The sequence below is a fragment of the Podarcis vaucheri genome, assembly GCF_965113315.1.
Source record: "Podarcis vaucheri genome assembly, chromosome: 12".
NCBI classification, from domain to species: domain Eukaryota; kingdom Metazoa; phylum Chordata; class Lepidosauria; order Squamata; family Lacertidae; genus Podarcis; species Podarcis vaucheri.
Genome location: NC_138750.1, coordinates 56,277,011 through 56,292,724, shown reverse-complemented (window position 1 = coordinate 56,292,724; position 15,714 = coordinate 56,277,011). Strand labels below are relative to the sequence as shown.

Below are 15,714 nucleotides of genomic sequence, written 5' to 3'. Positions count from 1 at the left end.
AAATGCTTCATTGGTTGTTTAATTTTAGAGCAGCTAGACGTTATCTTACATAAGGTACCAAATGTTCAACCAGGGGGGGCAGAATCTGAATGATACCAAATGTTTGTTTTTGTGGAGCTGTGAATGAACTCTGAAAGTGACAGAGAGGGAGAGGGAGGACAACAGCTTTTCACAACCTTACAGTTATCTGCATATGTCGGAGAGAATTAGCAGTACAGAGCCACCTGCAGAAGCGCCAGAGATAATCGAGTTTGTATCGGTATGCGATTTTACAATGGCCGAGTTTGCATGTTAGCGTGAACTCGGAGTATAGCTTACTGCGACAGCACAAACAAGCCAGCGAAAAGCTCACAGCCACTTTGCTCCTCCATGGATGTGGGGCAATACTGATGCTTACTACTACGTGGCTTAGTGGGTTGTCCGAACCTGGGATCGTGGTTCTTCGGGTCTCTTCTCCTTAACCATGACCTGTTGGCAAACCTCAGCATTGCTGCTGCACCACATGGTCCCATAATGCCTGTGGAGCAGCAAAGCGACTGCAATCTCTTCCCTGGGAGCCAGCGCACTCATCCAGTGCTCCAGTTTGGCTTAGCATTTGCCAAGGGTGCTTCGCAGCCAGAGGAGTGCACACAGCAGAGACTTAACTCTTCATTGTCAACGATAACACCGTCGCTTCCTCAGCTCTGGAGACCTGCGCGCACCTGTCTAGCCCCCAGACAGTTGTTCCCAGCTCCGCGCTCTATGGAGCAGTTGCAGCAACTGGGGACCACTCCCCCTCCATCCGTTTATGTACCTCCCCCTGACGTAGCCAGAGACTATACCGGAACGGAAGCTGCTGCTGCTCTTCCCACTTCAGTTCTCTACTGCTTCTGGGAGAGAGTGGTACAGAGGAGGGTGGGGAAGCACCTGGCCCTTCACCAGCCTGGCCTGCCTCTTCCTCCTCTTCCTCCAGATCTGCAGCTTCCTCTGCCTATGATTCTTCCTTCCTGGCTGCTACAGGTTCCCACAAACCACATCTCCCCCTGCCCGAGTCAGACTCCATCTCCCCTTACCCTGGTGCACAACCATCAGCGTCCTGCCAGTCGCTGACATGGCATGCTGATGTAGCCAGTAAGAGTTCTTTACCCACTGAATTATATATCCCAGCCTGATCCCATAGAGTCTGGGGAGTCTGTGATGACTCTGTCCCAAATGACTCCCCAGTGATGACTCTGTCCCAGTGATGACTCTGTCCCCCCACCCAGCTACCCCGTGGCTCAGACGCACAGTTCATGACTACTAGTGGACATGTGTTCGGTGTTGCGGGCCAGAAGCCTGTGGAACCCCCTCCAACTCAGATTAAACAGACTGGCACACATATTTTGATGAGTTTCAGGCACATGACAAAGACTTTTATTATTCCAGCAGGCATCTTAAAGTAGTGTTTTGGTTTAAGTCCCATTTTATGATGGATTTTGTACCCAGTTTATTCTCTGCACAGTTATTCTAACCATTATGCCGTATATGGGACGCAGGTGGCGCCGTGGTCTAAACCACAGAGCCTAGGGCTTGCCAATCAGAAGGTCGGCGGTTCAAATCCCCGCAACAGGGTGAGCCCCCATTGCTCGGTCCCTGCTCCTGCCAACCTAGCAGTTCGAAAGCACATCAAAGTGCAAGTAGATAAATAGGTAGCGCTGCAGCGTGAAGGTAAACGCCGTTTCTGTGCGCTGCTCTGGTTCACCAGAAGTAGCTTAGTCATGCTGGCCACATGACCCGGAAGCTGTCTGTGGACAAACGCCAGCTCCCTTGGCCTATACAGTGAGATGAGCGCGCAACCCCAGAGTCATCCACATCTGGACCTAACGGTCAGGGGTACCTTTACCTTTATGCCATATATAAAATACCTTGAATTAAAGTTTCATTCAAGACACTTCCTTTGGGGATGAAGGTAGCTGATTTGTTTTCAACGAATGTGTTTAATGTGACACTGTTTGTTTGTTTGTTTGTTTGTTTGTTTGTTTGTTTGTTTCAGGTGCCTGTCCAGTCGTGGTTTGATGACATGACAGACACGGAATTGTTAGACCTCATTCCTTTCTTCGAAGGACTAAGCAAAGAGGAGGAAGTCTACACTATGCTCCATAAACTCTGCAACAGGTAGCCCTGCAGGGCCACGCCTCTGCTTGACCGTAGCCACTCCAGGACAGCCAATCCCAGCGCAGCACCTCAGAGAGGCAGCTCGAGTTGTCAAGAGTCACGATGCTCTCGATCTCCCTCTTAACTTGCTGTGCATGAAGGACAATCATGAATCGATGCGACTTAAATCATGGGAATATTGATGCCGTCAATGCGACGAGACTACTTGGAGAGGAAGAAAATTAAAAAGAAGCCATTTTGAATGGGGACTGTTTTAATGAATTTCATAAACGGACACAATTTACAGGATCCACTTTTTTTCTTAAAAACATGCCAAAAATATATATATATTGAAAGCTTGATGTTTCAGCAAGTCGACTGAACCCTTTCCCCCACCCAAGCCCTCCTGCTATGCAGACCATTTTTCCCACCCCGCCCTGCTTATAAGAGCAGTTGACCTGACTCTGAACTTGTCTTTCTTCCACGATGAAGTGCCTTTTTGAATGTTGTTTTCAGATTTTAAAAAAGAGACATTTTTGTATTAAGGCGTATTTCCAGGCATCTTTTAGTCTTGTATTGTTTAAATGCTTTAAGAAGAAGAGAGAAAGTTGGAAATCTTTTTATAGAGCACTGTAATATATGGAGACGAAGGCAAAAATTGAAAGAGGTCCTGCCTACAAGATGGTGACATTGGGGTTGTATTTGCTGCGCTTGTGTCACGTTTGAAAAGGTTCAGGAATCTATACAAGGAGAAAGTCATCTGGGTTATATATAGGTTGGTGACGCAACTGTCTTACTAATTTGAGTCATGTTTTGCACATAGCTTAGGGTATCTCTGCATTTTTTGACTGCATACGACAAAACGGAATGGGATAAACACACAGTGGCAAGGAGTTCTTCAGCACCTTCAAGAGGTGGGGAAAGAGAGAGGGTCTTGTACTGTCTTTGCTAACGCACAACTGCCAGGTGTTTCAGATGCTGTTAGCGGTGAGCTACCGATAAGCATCGGCGACAAATGGGGGTTTATTTATTAAGCTTGAATTCCTTCCTTACCGAAAGATGCAAATTGAGCTGTTAAGAAGCGTGGGCCCAAGCCCCCCCCCCCAAGTGAAAGGAGTGCAGGAGATCACACAAGAGCACAACTCCCATTCCTGTCACAATGGGGTGTTAGTGTGTAGGAGACAGTCCCCCCCCCTTTTTTGTGCCCTGTATATTTTGTTTTCCTTAACTGCTGCAACTGAAGGTTCACCAAACAGAGCTGAACCCTGGCTGTTATACTGTTCTTCGCCACTGTGCCTGTGCTACTGAAAACCTTTTTCTGTAAGCTGCAAAACATGGGCAACAAATGAAGTGCTAGCTTTGTGTATCAAACAGTATTATATATCATAGAATCATAGAATTGTAGAGTTGGAAGGGACCATGAGGATTGTCTAGTCCAACCACCTGCAATGTAGGAATCCTTTGCCCAATCTGAGGCCCACAACCCTGAGATTATGAGTCTCATGCTCTAGTGACTGAGCTATATAGGCTAGCTAAATCAAACGTGTCCTGCAAAACTCTTTCAAACTGGGGTTGTGTTCTCATGTGCTTCATTGTGGAATTTTTTTAAAACTCACTTTCACTGCTTTGAGAATTACAAAAATGACAATTCGATGCTTACCACGACCTTCCTCTATTTCATTTCATTTTATTTTCCCCACTTGCTAGATGAGATTTCAGATTATCATCCCTTTGCAGAAAAACTCAGACTAACAGAACTGAGGTTACCTATATCACGTACATGTTGGAGTTACCCAGTTGTTTGAAATTGGAGTATTTGTGTTAAGACTCTCAAAGTGTTCTCCATAGCTTGGGCTTTTATGCTTTTTGCATTTTCTATCGCCCCTGCCCCTAATTTGTTCATGTAAAGCATGTCAGTCTTATCCACAGAGAGATAATTTTTTTAATAGCATAGGATTCTATCTTTCATACTCTCATCTGTCTCTCTCTCTCTCACACACACACACCACTTGAAGCTCCAAAGACGACAAACCCAGCAGCACAATCCCATTTTGATTATTTGCCTCTCTACTCTTTTCCTTCCCGATCAATATCTGAGGCCACTTTTTTCCCCTTTGCACCAACTTGAAATCTATAGTTGCTCAGATTAGCCATACTGGACAGGAATTGTCCAAAAGGAAAAAGGAGGGGAGAAAAACCCTCTTTGGTGCTTAGCCCAGTAAACTGTCAGGTGCAGAAACAGCTTGTCTCTACCTGCCTTTACCTGGGTAATGGCCAGTAGGAGCCAAAAATAGGATTTACACTATTTACACTAAAAACATCGAAGAAGCAGCTTTTAACACATTTATACATAAGAAAAGCCAGCCTCCATGGGCATGAAATAGGTTATCACAGGCACAGCAGAAAACAGAATTGTCACTCCATAGTTCAATTTCGCACGGTGTTCGCAGAGCCTCTTACAATTCCACTTGTCCCAAAATTACCGCCAACCTTTCCACCCCTTGCTTGCCCACCAGAGGTTATTTAACTGAGTACCGTATGTTTTGTCCGCCAGGAAACCTGGCAACGTAAGAGAAAACCTAGGGGTTGTTTTCTTTTTCATTTTGATTTTTTTTTTTAAGTATGGATTCTGGCTAGTCCATTTAAAGCTTACCTTCAATCAAAGTGTTCTTTAATTTTTGTATTTGAATGCAGAATAATGAAAAGCGGTTGTTACTGCCAAAGCGTGTTCTCTGAGCAGTATTTTTCCACTGTGCTTCTGGCCTCCTGAGCCTCGAGTAGAGTCTGCAGGGGAAAGTATTCAGGTTGTAGCAAGGGCAGGGATGACGGAGAATGGTTGGAACGAAGGAGAAGTCAACCGCGGGTGGTTATTCTCGCCCCCATGAAGCTCCATGATCTTCCAACCATCGCTTGTCCTTCGTCCCACCCTTTCTAGCACGACGTGACCTTCTGACAAGTTTTACATGATCTGTTTGTACATAACGCAGGCCATTTTCATTCGATGTTCACTTTTTTATGAAAGGAAGGGGGCGGGGAAATCGTCGATTTTATCTCTTTAACCAGTTGCCTTAAATGTCTGTGAATGAATGTCGATATTAAAAGTGTCTTGTAACATTGTGGAATCCACATGCAATAGACAATGGAACTTCTCTTTCTGGTTTCTCTCCTCTCCCCCCCCTCCTCCCCCCCCAACTCTATTGAAACATGCTGAAAATAACTCTGGGAAATTTAAAAATCTGCTAAATTCTTGAAATAAATAAATAAATAGCGGTTTATTATAAAGCCATGTGACTCCTTATGGGCGAATGCATTTGTCGTAGCATCGGTAGGTTCTGTGTGCCAAGATCTCGCTCTGCCAAATGACTCAGGAATTCAAGGAACCTCGGGGGGCGGGCGAAATCAGGACCGTTTGACAGGTAAATAGCTCAGATCCATTGTCCAGTGTTCTTGTGCATTGCAGAAGTCAGTACATGTCTGAGAGCCTCTGAAGAAAAATCAGCTGAAACCTGCTTTAAAGGTAAAGGGACCATTAGGTCCAGTCGTGGCCAACTCTGGGATTGTGGCGCTCATCTCACTTTATTGGCCGAGGGAGCCGGCGTACAGCTTCCAGGTCATGTGGCCAGCATGACTGAGCCGCTTCTGGCGAACCAGAGCAGCGCACGGAAACGCCATTTACCTTCTTGCTGGAGCGGTACCTATTTATCTACTTGCACTGCTGGTGTGCTTTCGAACTGCTAGGTTGGCAGGAGCTGGGACTGAGCAACGGGAGCTCACCCCGTCGGGATTCGAACCACCGACCTTCTGATCGGCAAGCCCTAGGCTCTGTGGTTTAACCCACAGCACCCTGCTTTAGTGCACCATAAAATTGTCTGGGCCGTTATTTTGAACCCACCATGTGAGGCGAAATGGAGAAATATTATGGAGAAATACCCTCCATAATACGCAGTCCTGAGGTCAGTCTTTGCACTCTCCACTGTCCACTCTCGCATCACGTCCGGAGTGCTTTACAGCTTGGCCAAAACTTGCTGATCCCTTGTCGGAATGCTTGCTGAATACGATCTGAAGAGAGACCAGAGTATGGTTGCCAAATACCGGAAAAACGGAAATTACTGTTACAGTCTACATTTATTGATGGCGGGGGGTGGGGTGTCCCTAAACGTAGACCTCACTGAATATTACAATATTGAAAGTCCAAACTTGACATCTCTTCCAGTTTATATTTTTAGTGCCCATTTGCAAACCACAGCTTAACCAAACTGGGAGAGATCTATTTCATAAGGCCACGAAAACAAACAATTCCTTAAATTGCCGTGTGACTGACATTAATGCCCTGGTACAGACAACTATACAAAGGGAACATATCAGTGATGCAGACTTTTAAACTAAATTTCTGTCAGTCCCTCAAGCATGATGCTGAAGCTCTGTTGCTGGTTGCATGTTGGGGTTCTGGGTGGGTAAGAATAAAATGGGCATGGACCATCCTATAGGTACAGTCTCTGCATTTAACGGCACCCATAGGCTCAGTAGAGCTCTTTTCCCTTCACAATGCATACACAGGAAGTGTGAGGGGCCATCCAGCCTTCCCTCTCACTTGATAAATCTACTGATGTTTCTCACTTCCACTGAGGAGAGAGGACGAGAGCAGAAACTGATGGAAGTATGGATTTTTTTTTCTTAAAGTTGAATGGAGGGGAAAGAGAGAGAGATGTGTAGAGATTTGAAAGGACTACTTCAAGAAATACATATTGGAACTGCTACTTTAGATGGCTTGGGTGGTTCTGTTCCTTTTGGTTTGGCCATTGTAATTTTAAAAAGAAAAACCAAGCAGAGATTTTGCTCCCCAAACTCTTCTAATGTCTAGTCTGTGCAATCTCTGTCTTTGCAACATTACGAATCAGGATGATTTGGGAGCAATTGCATATCAAAGAGTCCTGGCTTGTATTGCAGAGTTGAGAAAGTTTTGGGACTCGTAAAACACCTGCAGTCTATATATTTTTCCAGCCCTCAAAATGTGCTATAGATCTGTTAGTTAAAAAATAAAACAGAACCGCACTGCCCTACGGTAAAACAAATGTTTTTGCCTCTGATTTCAAAGGTGCTACAATCCCACTTTTGAGTAGATAGAAGGGCAGTTTGGGTTGGAGCATTGCTTGAAATCTTATCGGCTACCTATGCACACACACAAAAGGCTATTTTTTCTACTTTGTTGTTAAAAATGGGTCGCTGGGCATTTCTGAAAGGGAGAAAACGCAAAAAGGGTGAACTGTTTGTTAATATAATAAAAGAACTTATTTACACTTTTTTCATGTGTTGGAACAATTCTGCAGTATTTGAGAAACTTACTACCTTGTGAGTGTTCCCAGGGAAAGGGGGCAGAGTGTTGTCAGCTAGAGACCTGGATGATTTCTTGATTATTTCAAATAAAATGTTTTTTAAACAGTTCAGATACTTGTGCATGTACCTTGGGGGATGGAAGGGAAAACTATTCTTTAAAAAAAACCCACCCAAAAAACCCTCTTATTTCCCAATTTAAATTTAATTCCCATTGCTTGCCATCTGCACCACTACTATGAACTTTGCAACATACTAGCTTCTGAATTCTGCTGAATAAGCCAGTGATTTTTCCATTGCTCCAGTATTGCTTTCCGACTTTTTTTTATTTTAAAAAATGTCGCCCCCCCCCCCAAAAAAAAATCAGCTTAATTTAAGTTAGGTGTTTTAGGAAAACTGTGTCTAAATACTTCAAAATATTTGCTTAGATTTAGGAAATGTTTAAAAAGTTGTTCCAAAAGGGAAGAAGGTGAACTCTGGAGAAATTATAGACATGATTAAAAAGTGCCCAAAACAATATTGGTATCGTGCTTTATGCAAGTCTGGCTATTTCCCCATTTTCTCATTTAACTTTCCAATTAAAGGCAAACATTTTTAAAACTAGTCTTTTTCAAAAAATGATTTTATTTTTGAAAGGATCTTCCTGAATGTGCAGCTATTGGCACGCCACACTGGAGTAGGAATAAATTCTGCACAATCTGCAACCTGGCAATTTTTTGCCTTTAAAACTTCAAAAAAGGCTCTGCTCTACTGAGAGGCTGGGATTGGCTGGGACTTCTTAAGCTTCATGCAGGGCTTTTTTCAGTCCACTGGGTGGAAGACTTGAGCTAGTCTTTCCAGCTGCGGAAATGCCTTCAAATGCTCCTCGAGATTAAAATTCACCTGCTCTTCTTAAAAAACTTTTATTTGGGGAGCAGCCATCACCCCATCAGTCACGAAAGGAGGAGGGGAGAGTAGGTTTCACAAATTCGCCAAGAAGATGGGGAAAACAGCTGTCTCTAAAGTATCTGTCCATTGCACTGAATATCCACCTTTCTTCCCATCACGGAACTCAAAAGCAGGATGTGTAAAATTCGCAGGGCACTCTCATCGAGACACTGACCGGATTCAGACCGGCTTGCAACCTCTTGCAAAATTCGGAGGAGTCTGAATTTTGAACCGTAGCTTCGTTTCGGTCCACCCCTTGTTTCACGAAGAGCATATTTGGGTATGTTATTGTTAAAGAGTCGAAATCAGCCCCCTCCGTGTTTGGAGGTGCTACAGAAAAGGAGACGGTCGAGGTTTTTTGCCTTCTACTCTTGTTTTTTTGCCAAAGCAGATCCTCTTCCAATGATGATAATAACAATCATCATAGGTAACTTGCGGGATGGCAAGAGAATATTGCTTGGTTTATTTCATTTGGACGCATGCATTTTTATTACGTCATTCCTTCTCTGTGGCCTTGCCTGGGTGGGGGGAGCTGTGGAATGACGCCATTCTCCCCTTTGCAGCTTCCAGCAACAGGTACAGTCATACCTCATGTTACGTCTGCTTCATGTTATGTTCTTTCAGGTTACGTCCTGCGGCGACCCGGAAGTACCGGAAAGGGTTACTTCCGGGTTTTGCCACTCGTGCATGCGCAGATGTGCAAAGTGATGTCATGCGCATGTGCAGAAGTGGTGAATCGCAACCTGTGATGCGCCGCTGCGGGTTGCGCTCTTTTCATGTTGCGAATGGGCCTCCGGAACAGATCCCGTTCGCAACCAGGGGTACCACTGTATTCAGAATCGTACTGCCTCATACAATCACCATGGCTGTTGACGGGCTTTGCGTGCGACGGCACCTAATTCTTATGTGGTAACAGAACGGACCTCCTGATGAGATGGCGTACACTAGAGGCCTTTTCCTACACAACAGAGGGGGCAGTTGGGTATGCAAGATGTGATATTTTAGGAATCCTGGCCCCAAGACACATAGGACTCTGTGCACCGCTAGCAGCACCTCGAACTGAGCCTGAACTTGAACTTTGGTCAGCTGTTTCCTATTGCCAGGATGGAAAAGTACTTATTCATTCCACCCACCGCCATTCTTGGGCATTTTATATATACTACTGCAATGCTCTCTATGTAGGGCTACCTTTGAAGGTGACCTGGAAACTGCAATTAATCCAGAATGCAGCAGCTAGACTGGTGACTGGGAGTGGCTGCTGAGACCACATAACACCGGTCCTGAGAGATCTGCACTGTCTCCCAGTACGTTTCTGGGCACAATTAAAAGTGTTGGTGCTGACCTTTAAAGCCCTAAATGGCCTCGGTCCTGTATACCTGAAGGAGCGTCTCCACCCCCATCGTTCAGTCTGGACACTGAGGTCCAGCACGAGGGCCTTCTGGCGGTTCCCTCACTGCGAGAAGTGAGGAGACAGAGGGCCTTCTCGGTAGTGGCGCCCGCCCTGTGGAACGCCCTCCCTTCAGTTGTGAAGGAAATAAGCAGCTATCTTATCTTTAAGAGACATCTGAAGGCAGCCCTGTTTAGGGACGTTTTTAATATTTAATGCTGTATTGTTTTTAACACTTGATTGGAAGCTGCCCAGAGTGGCTGGGGAAACTCAGCCAGATGGGCGGGTGTAAATAAATTATTATTATTATTATTATTATTATTATTATTATTATTATTATTATTATGCGAAACGTATACCTACCCAATTCAATCTTAGGCCAGTCTCTGGTGTAATGAGACGGCAATTTCAAACTAGTATTTACAGTTGTTGTTGCCTCTCTCTTTTTTCCTCCCAGGGTGTTTCTTCCTCATTCCCAAGAACGATTCTTAGTTCTGGAGCCTGTTCCTTCACCACCCTGGCAGGACTGCAAACACAGTAGCTAGGAAACGCTCTGGCAACCGGATCTCGGGCAGAATCCCGCCCTGTCTGGTCACATGGGAATGGTTTTGTGGGGAACTAAGATTTTCTCTTTGCTTCCACCCCTATCTCTTTGTTTCTTTATGCCCTTGGCCGACCCCTAAAGATTTCCTGTGTGAAATGTCAGCTTTTCAGTCGGATGCTCCCTAAAGATGCACTAGTAGGTAGCTCTGTAATTCAGCCTAAACTGCTGGGCTCCCTCCCACCCACGTTGTGAAAAGTCCTGTTCAGCCATTGGTAAACAATGCTAGTTTATTCCAAATAGTGCACGTGTGAGAGAGAAGGAAGGGGAGGCAGCGTTCTGCAGGGCTGGTTGTGCCGCAGGGATACCAAGCCATCTTTTGGGGAGAGAGATGAGAAGGAAAATCATAGAATCATAGAGTTGAAAGGGACTCTGTGGGGTCATCTAGTCCAACCCCCTGCAATGCAGAAAACTCAGCTAAAGCATCCATGACAGATGGCCATCCAACCTTTGCTTTAAAACCTCCAAGGAAAGAGAGTCCACAACCTCCCGAGGGATACCATTCCACAGTTGAACAGCTCTTGCTGTCAGAAATATTTTCCTGGTGTTAAGTTGGAATCTCCTTTCTTGTAACTAGAAGCTGTTGCATCTAGTCCTACCCTCCAGTGCAGGAAAAAACTTGCTGGTTCTTCTCACTTCCTTGGGACAGCCCTTGAGATAGTTGAAGATGGCCATCCTATCTCCTCTCAATCTCCTCTTACGATACGATACGATACGATACAATGCAATGCAATGCAATGCAATAATCTTTATTGTCATTGTCCCATACAGAACAACAAAACTGAAAAAATCTACATCAGACATTCAAAAACCCACAAGCCTGCAATCCCAGCCTGGTTAGCCCCCCTAAAAACTCTGACACCCCATAATTGAATACAGTGGTTCCTCAGGTTAAGAACTTGATTTGTTCTAGAGGTCCATTCCTAACCTGAAACTCTTCTTAACCTGAGATACCACTTAACTAATGGGGTCTCTGCGCCGCCGCTGCACAATTTCTGTTCTCATCCAGAAGCAAAGTTCTTAACCCGAGGTAATATTTCTGGGTTAGCGGAGTCTGTAACCTGAAGCGTCTGTAACCCGAAGCGTATGTAACCCGAGATACCACTGTACAATATACTCACATAAAGACTACCTTACACTGCATTTAAAACCAAAATCGCATTTGGGTAGAAACTGTTTCTCAGGCAGCTAGTCCTAGTCTTTATAACCCTGTACCTTCTTCCAGAAGGCAGAAGCTGAAAGAGATCATTTCCGGGGTGTGCACTATCCTGCACTATCTCTGCAGCTTTCTTGTGACACCTGGAAGCATAGATTTGATCCAAGGTGGGAAGAGTGCACCCAATTATTCTCTCCACAGTCTGTACAACCCTGGACAGCATTGTTTTTTCCCTGACCGCGCAGCTCCCAAACCACACACACAGACCACAAGTCTTTTCCGAGCTAAATGTCTGGTGTAGAGAGGAAGAGAGCAAGTTGATTCGTTTGACAGTTTCCCCAAAACCCAGCTGAGCAAAAAATGGCTCGCAACCGTCACAAAGGCATTAACAGACAAAAGCAATGCTTCCTAATACAGTGGTGCCCCGCAAGACGAATGCCTCGCAAGATGGAAAACTCACTAGACGAAAGAGTTTTCCGTTTTGGAGGTGCTTTGCAAAATGAATTTCCTATGGGCTTGCTTCGCAAGACGACAATGTCTTGCGGGTTCCTGCTGGTCCCCCCCCTTTTTCTAAGCCGCTAAGCCGCTTATCAGCTGATCCGATCAGCAGATAAGCCGCTAAAAGCCGCAAATAGCGCTAATAGCGCTAATCCGCTAATCCTTCAATGGGCTTGCTTCGCAAGACGAAAAAACCGCTAGACGAAGAGAATCACAGAACGGATTCTTTTCGTCTTGCGAGGCACCACTGCACAAAAGAAATGGGCAATAAAAGTGCAGCAAATAAAACGAATGAATCGGAGCAATTCAAAATAGCAAACTCACAAAATGCCAGCTAAATTTCAGAAATATGTTAAGAAGTAATCTCTTCTGTGGTCTCCTCTGTCGCGCAGCCTTCCTCTGGGCCTGCTCTCTTGGAGTGCTAGCCACCGTGGAGTAGGCTCAGTCGGACCTGGGCTCAGCCACGTGTCCTTGCCCTCCCAGTGCTCTCCTACCTCTCTTCCTCAGTGGTGGCAGCGGCAGGGGTGCAACAAGGTCAGGGCTCCCCTTTTTTCCCTCCTTCCTCTTTCTCTCTCTTCCTTCTCCTTCTCGTCTCCTCCTCCCTGCGTCAGCTCCAGGGTTTTCCTGGCCCCGGAGTGCCGCTGGGCGGGTGGCCGGGCGCTCTCGCTCCTGGCTCGTTTTGGGTCATGGAGGGGTGGTCAGCGGTTCCCCCAGTTGATGCACCAGGCATCCCCGGTTCCCCCTTGGCAGTGGCGGCGACAGTGGTAGTCTCAGCAGCCCGGAGCCAGCCTGGTAGCGCAAGTTGGCTCTGGCTGACTTCAGGAGCTGCTCGCTGAGTGGCGCCCGCCATTTTGCCTCACTGGAAGTCCCCATATGATGTGTCTTGTGCTGTTGAACCAATCATGCAACCTTCATTCCGTACTAATAAATCTACAACACTTAAAATATAAATCCGGGGACATTAAATGAAATCCGGGGACATTCCAGGGACAGATTTTGTCCGGGGAGAGATTTGTAAATCCGGGGACTGTCCCTGGGAAACGGGGACATCTGGTAACCATAACTTAGGCCCCAAGTTTCTGAAAGACCACATCTGCGCTGCAAGCTCTCTTGAGGGTTAAGATCAGCAAGGGTAACTCTTGCTAATTATGCCATATTGCTGCTTTATAGCGAGACAGACCTGTGGCCCATCGAGTTCTACATTGCCAACTCTGGCTGGCAGTGGCTCTCCAGAGTTTCAGAAAAGTTGCTTCCTGCCCTGCCTGGGACCTCCTGCATGCTCTGCTAATGAGTTGTGGCCTTTGTGCAGTTCCTGATCATGTGCAGACAGCCTGTACCCTCGCTCGCTCACGCTCCCCGTCGTTCTCATGTGGGCTTGTTCCTCTCCACCTAACCCTACCTTTCAATGTTGTCGTCACAAGAAAAAGGGGCAGGAACTTCACAGACCCACCAGCTCTTTAATCCCTTGCAGGGAACAGGGAGATAGAGTAAAGGGACCCCTGACCATTAGGTCCAGTCGTGGCCAACTCTGGGGTTGCGGCGCTCATCTCGCTTTATTGGCCGAGGGAGCCGGCATACAGCTTCTGGGTCATGTGACCAGCATGACTAAGCCGCTTCTGGCGAACCAGAGCAGCGCACGGAAACGCCGTTTACCTTCCCGCCAGAGTGGTACCTATTTATCTATTTGCACTTTCGAACTGCTAGGTTGGCAGGAGCAGGGACCGCGCAACAGGAGCTCACCCCGTCATGGGGATTCGAACCACCAACCTTCTGATCGGCAAGTCCTAGGCTCTGTGGTTTAACCCCGCAGTTGCAGCTAAATGCAATCAAAAGCTCGTGCCACGTCAGTTTTTCCTCGTTTAAATCGCAACGGAGGCCGCAGGGGTGGTCTGTGGGATAAGAATAATGGGAAGGGAGGCTTGGGCAAGTATTTTAAAACCTTTAAATTACAGCCTTAAATCTCGACCCAAGCGTTAAGTGGCAGTGTTCCGGGAGAGAGCAGAGAGCCAGGGACCTCAACCGTAGCAGGGAGTTGCTTAGGGGGGCAGTAGTTTGAGATCAAAACTGTCTGGAACAAGGGAGAGAGAGACAGCCTGGAGGGAAGTGTGGACAAAGAAAATCGCCCAGCTAGGTCCCTGCACAATGGCACAGCTGCCCTTCCTCACAGCAGGGAGGCATTCCCTGGCTCGCTCACTCTCTCTCTGCTTTGACTCCACAATAGGAAAACCTCCTGTGGTCTGTCCACTGCTTGCCAAGTTATAGAGCAGGGAGTTGGTGCAGGAATGCAGGTTCTCGGGTTTTGAGTTCGCCATGGATGGTCCTGGTTCCCCCCTTCTAAGGGGACTGATCTTTACATTTAGCTTTGTTAAAACAAAATAAAAATCATTGCACTGAAATGGCCATAGATGCTATGGCTACCAAAATGCACTTGGTGACTGTTAGAATGTTAGAATGATGTTAGATAGAAATTAAGTGGTTTTCAGCTGTAATACTATAAGGGAATATGAAAAATGGATTATTAATAGGCAAAAATTTAACGTCATTATAATTTAAGATTAATGATTAGGATAAACAAAGAGGGTAAGGATTTGCTGAACCAACAAACTGAACTGGAATACAAAAAAAGGAGGCGTGAGGAGGTCCGGGAAATAAGCTAATGAAAAATAAGTAATGGAAAGAATGAGCTGTTTCAACCATTTTTATTTTGTATTTTTTCTTTTTTTTCTTTTTACTTTGTAATACTTTGAAAATTTGAATAAATATCTTATAAAAAAAACCACAAAATGCACTTGGTGACTGGCAGCAATTGGCTGAGCTGCCCTCGTGTCACAGAAGGCAGAAGAGTCAACGACCTCGTCCCTTCCACTGTGTAAAGCACCGTACAGTCGTGCCTTGGAAGTCGAACGGAATCCGTTCCTGAAGTCCGTTCGACTTCCAAAATGTTCCAAAACCAAAGCGTGGCTTCTGATTGGCTGCAGGAAGCTCCTGTGGCCAATCGGAAGCCGCAGAAGCCCCGTCGGACGTTCAGCTTCCAAAAATCGTTCAAAAACCAGAAAACTCATTTTTGATCGTTCGGGAGCCGATTTCTTTGGGAGCCAAGGTATTCGAGATCCAAAGTACGACTGTACATACTGGGACAGTGCTGGTTTTTAGTAGTAGTAGTAGTAGTAGTAGTAGTAGTAGTAGTAAAGGTAAAGGCACCTCTGACCATTAGGTCCAGTCGCGGACGACTCTGGGGTTGCGGCACTCATCTCACTTTATTGGCCGAGGGAGCCGGCGTACAGCTTCCAGGTCATGTGGACAGCATGACTAAGCTGCTTCTGGTGAACCAGAGCAGCGCACGGAAACACCGTTTACCTTCCCGCCGGAGCGGTACCTATTTATCTACTTGCACTTTGACGTGCTTTCAAACTGCTAGGTTGGCAGGAGCATGGACCAAGCTACGGGAGCTCACCCCGTCACAGATATTTGAACTGCTGACCTTCTGATCGGCAAGTCCTAGGCTCTGTGGTTTAACCCACAGCGCCACCCGCATCCATTAGTAGTAGTAGTAGTTAATTAACATGCTTGCCCATGCCACGAAGAAAGGATAGGGATGAAGCAAAACATTGACAGCATCTCATTTTCCAGTGTGACCATCCTGTTCATCTCTCCTGTTGTTAAAATCTGGCTCGCAGGCCAGGTGTGTAAACAGAGAGTAAA

At 46.1% G+C, this 15,714-nt stretch overlaps 1 protein-coding gene across 1 annotated transcript in view; it reads left to right on the top strand.

Annotated features, from left to right (window-relative positions):
• CTDSPL (CTD small phosphatase like) overlaps nucleotides 1-5,394 on the top strand; it is a 74,696-nt gene extending 69,302 nt beyond the window's left edge. Inside the window, exon 8 of the mRNA XM_082192596.1 lies at nucleotides 2,012-5,394. Coding sequence (XP_082048722.1) covers nucleotides 2,012-2,137 — 126 coding nt within the window. The 3' untranslated portion in view covers nucleotides 2,138-5,394. The remainder of the gene's footprint in view (nucleotides 1-2,011) is intronic.
• Nucleotides 5,395-15,714: the final 10,320 nt, after the last annotated feature.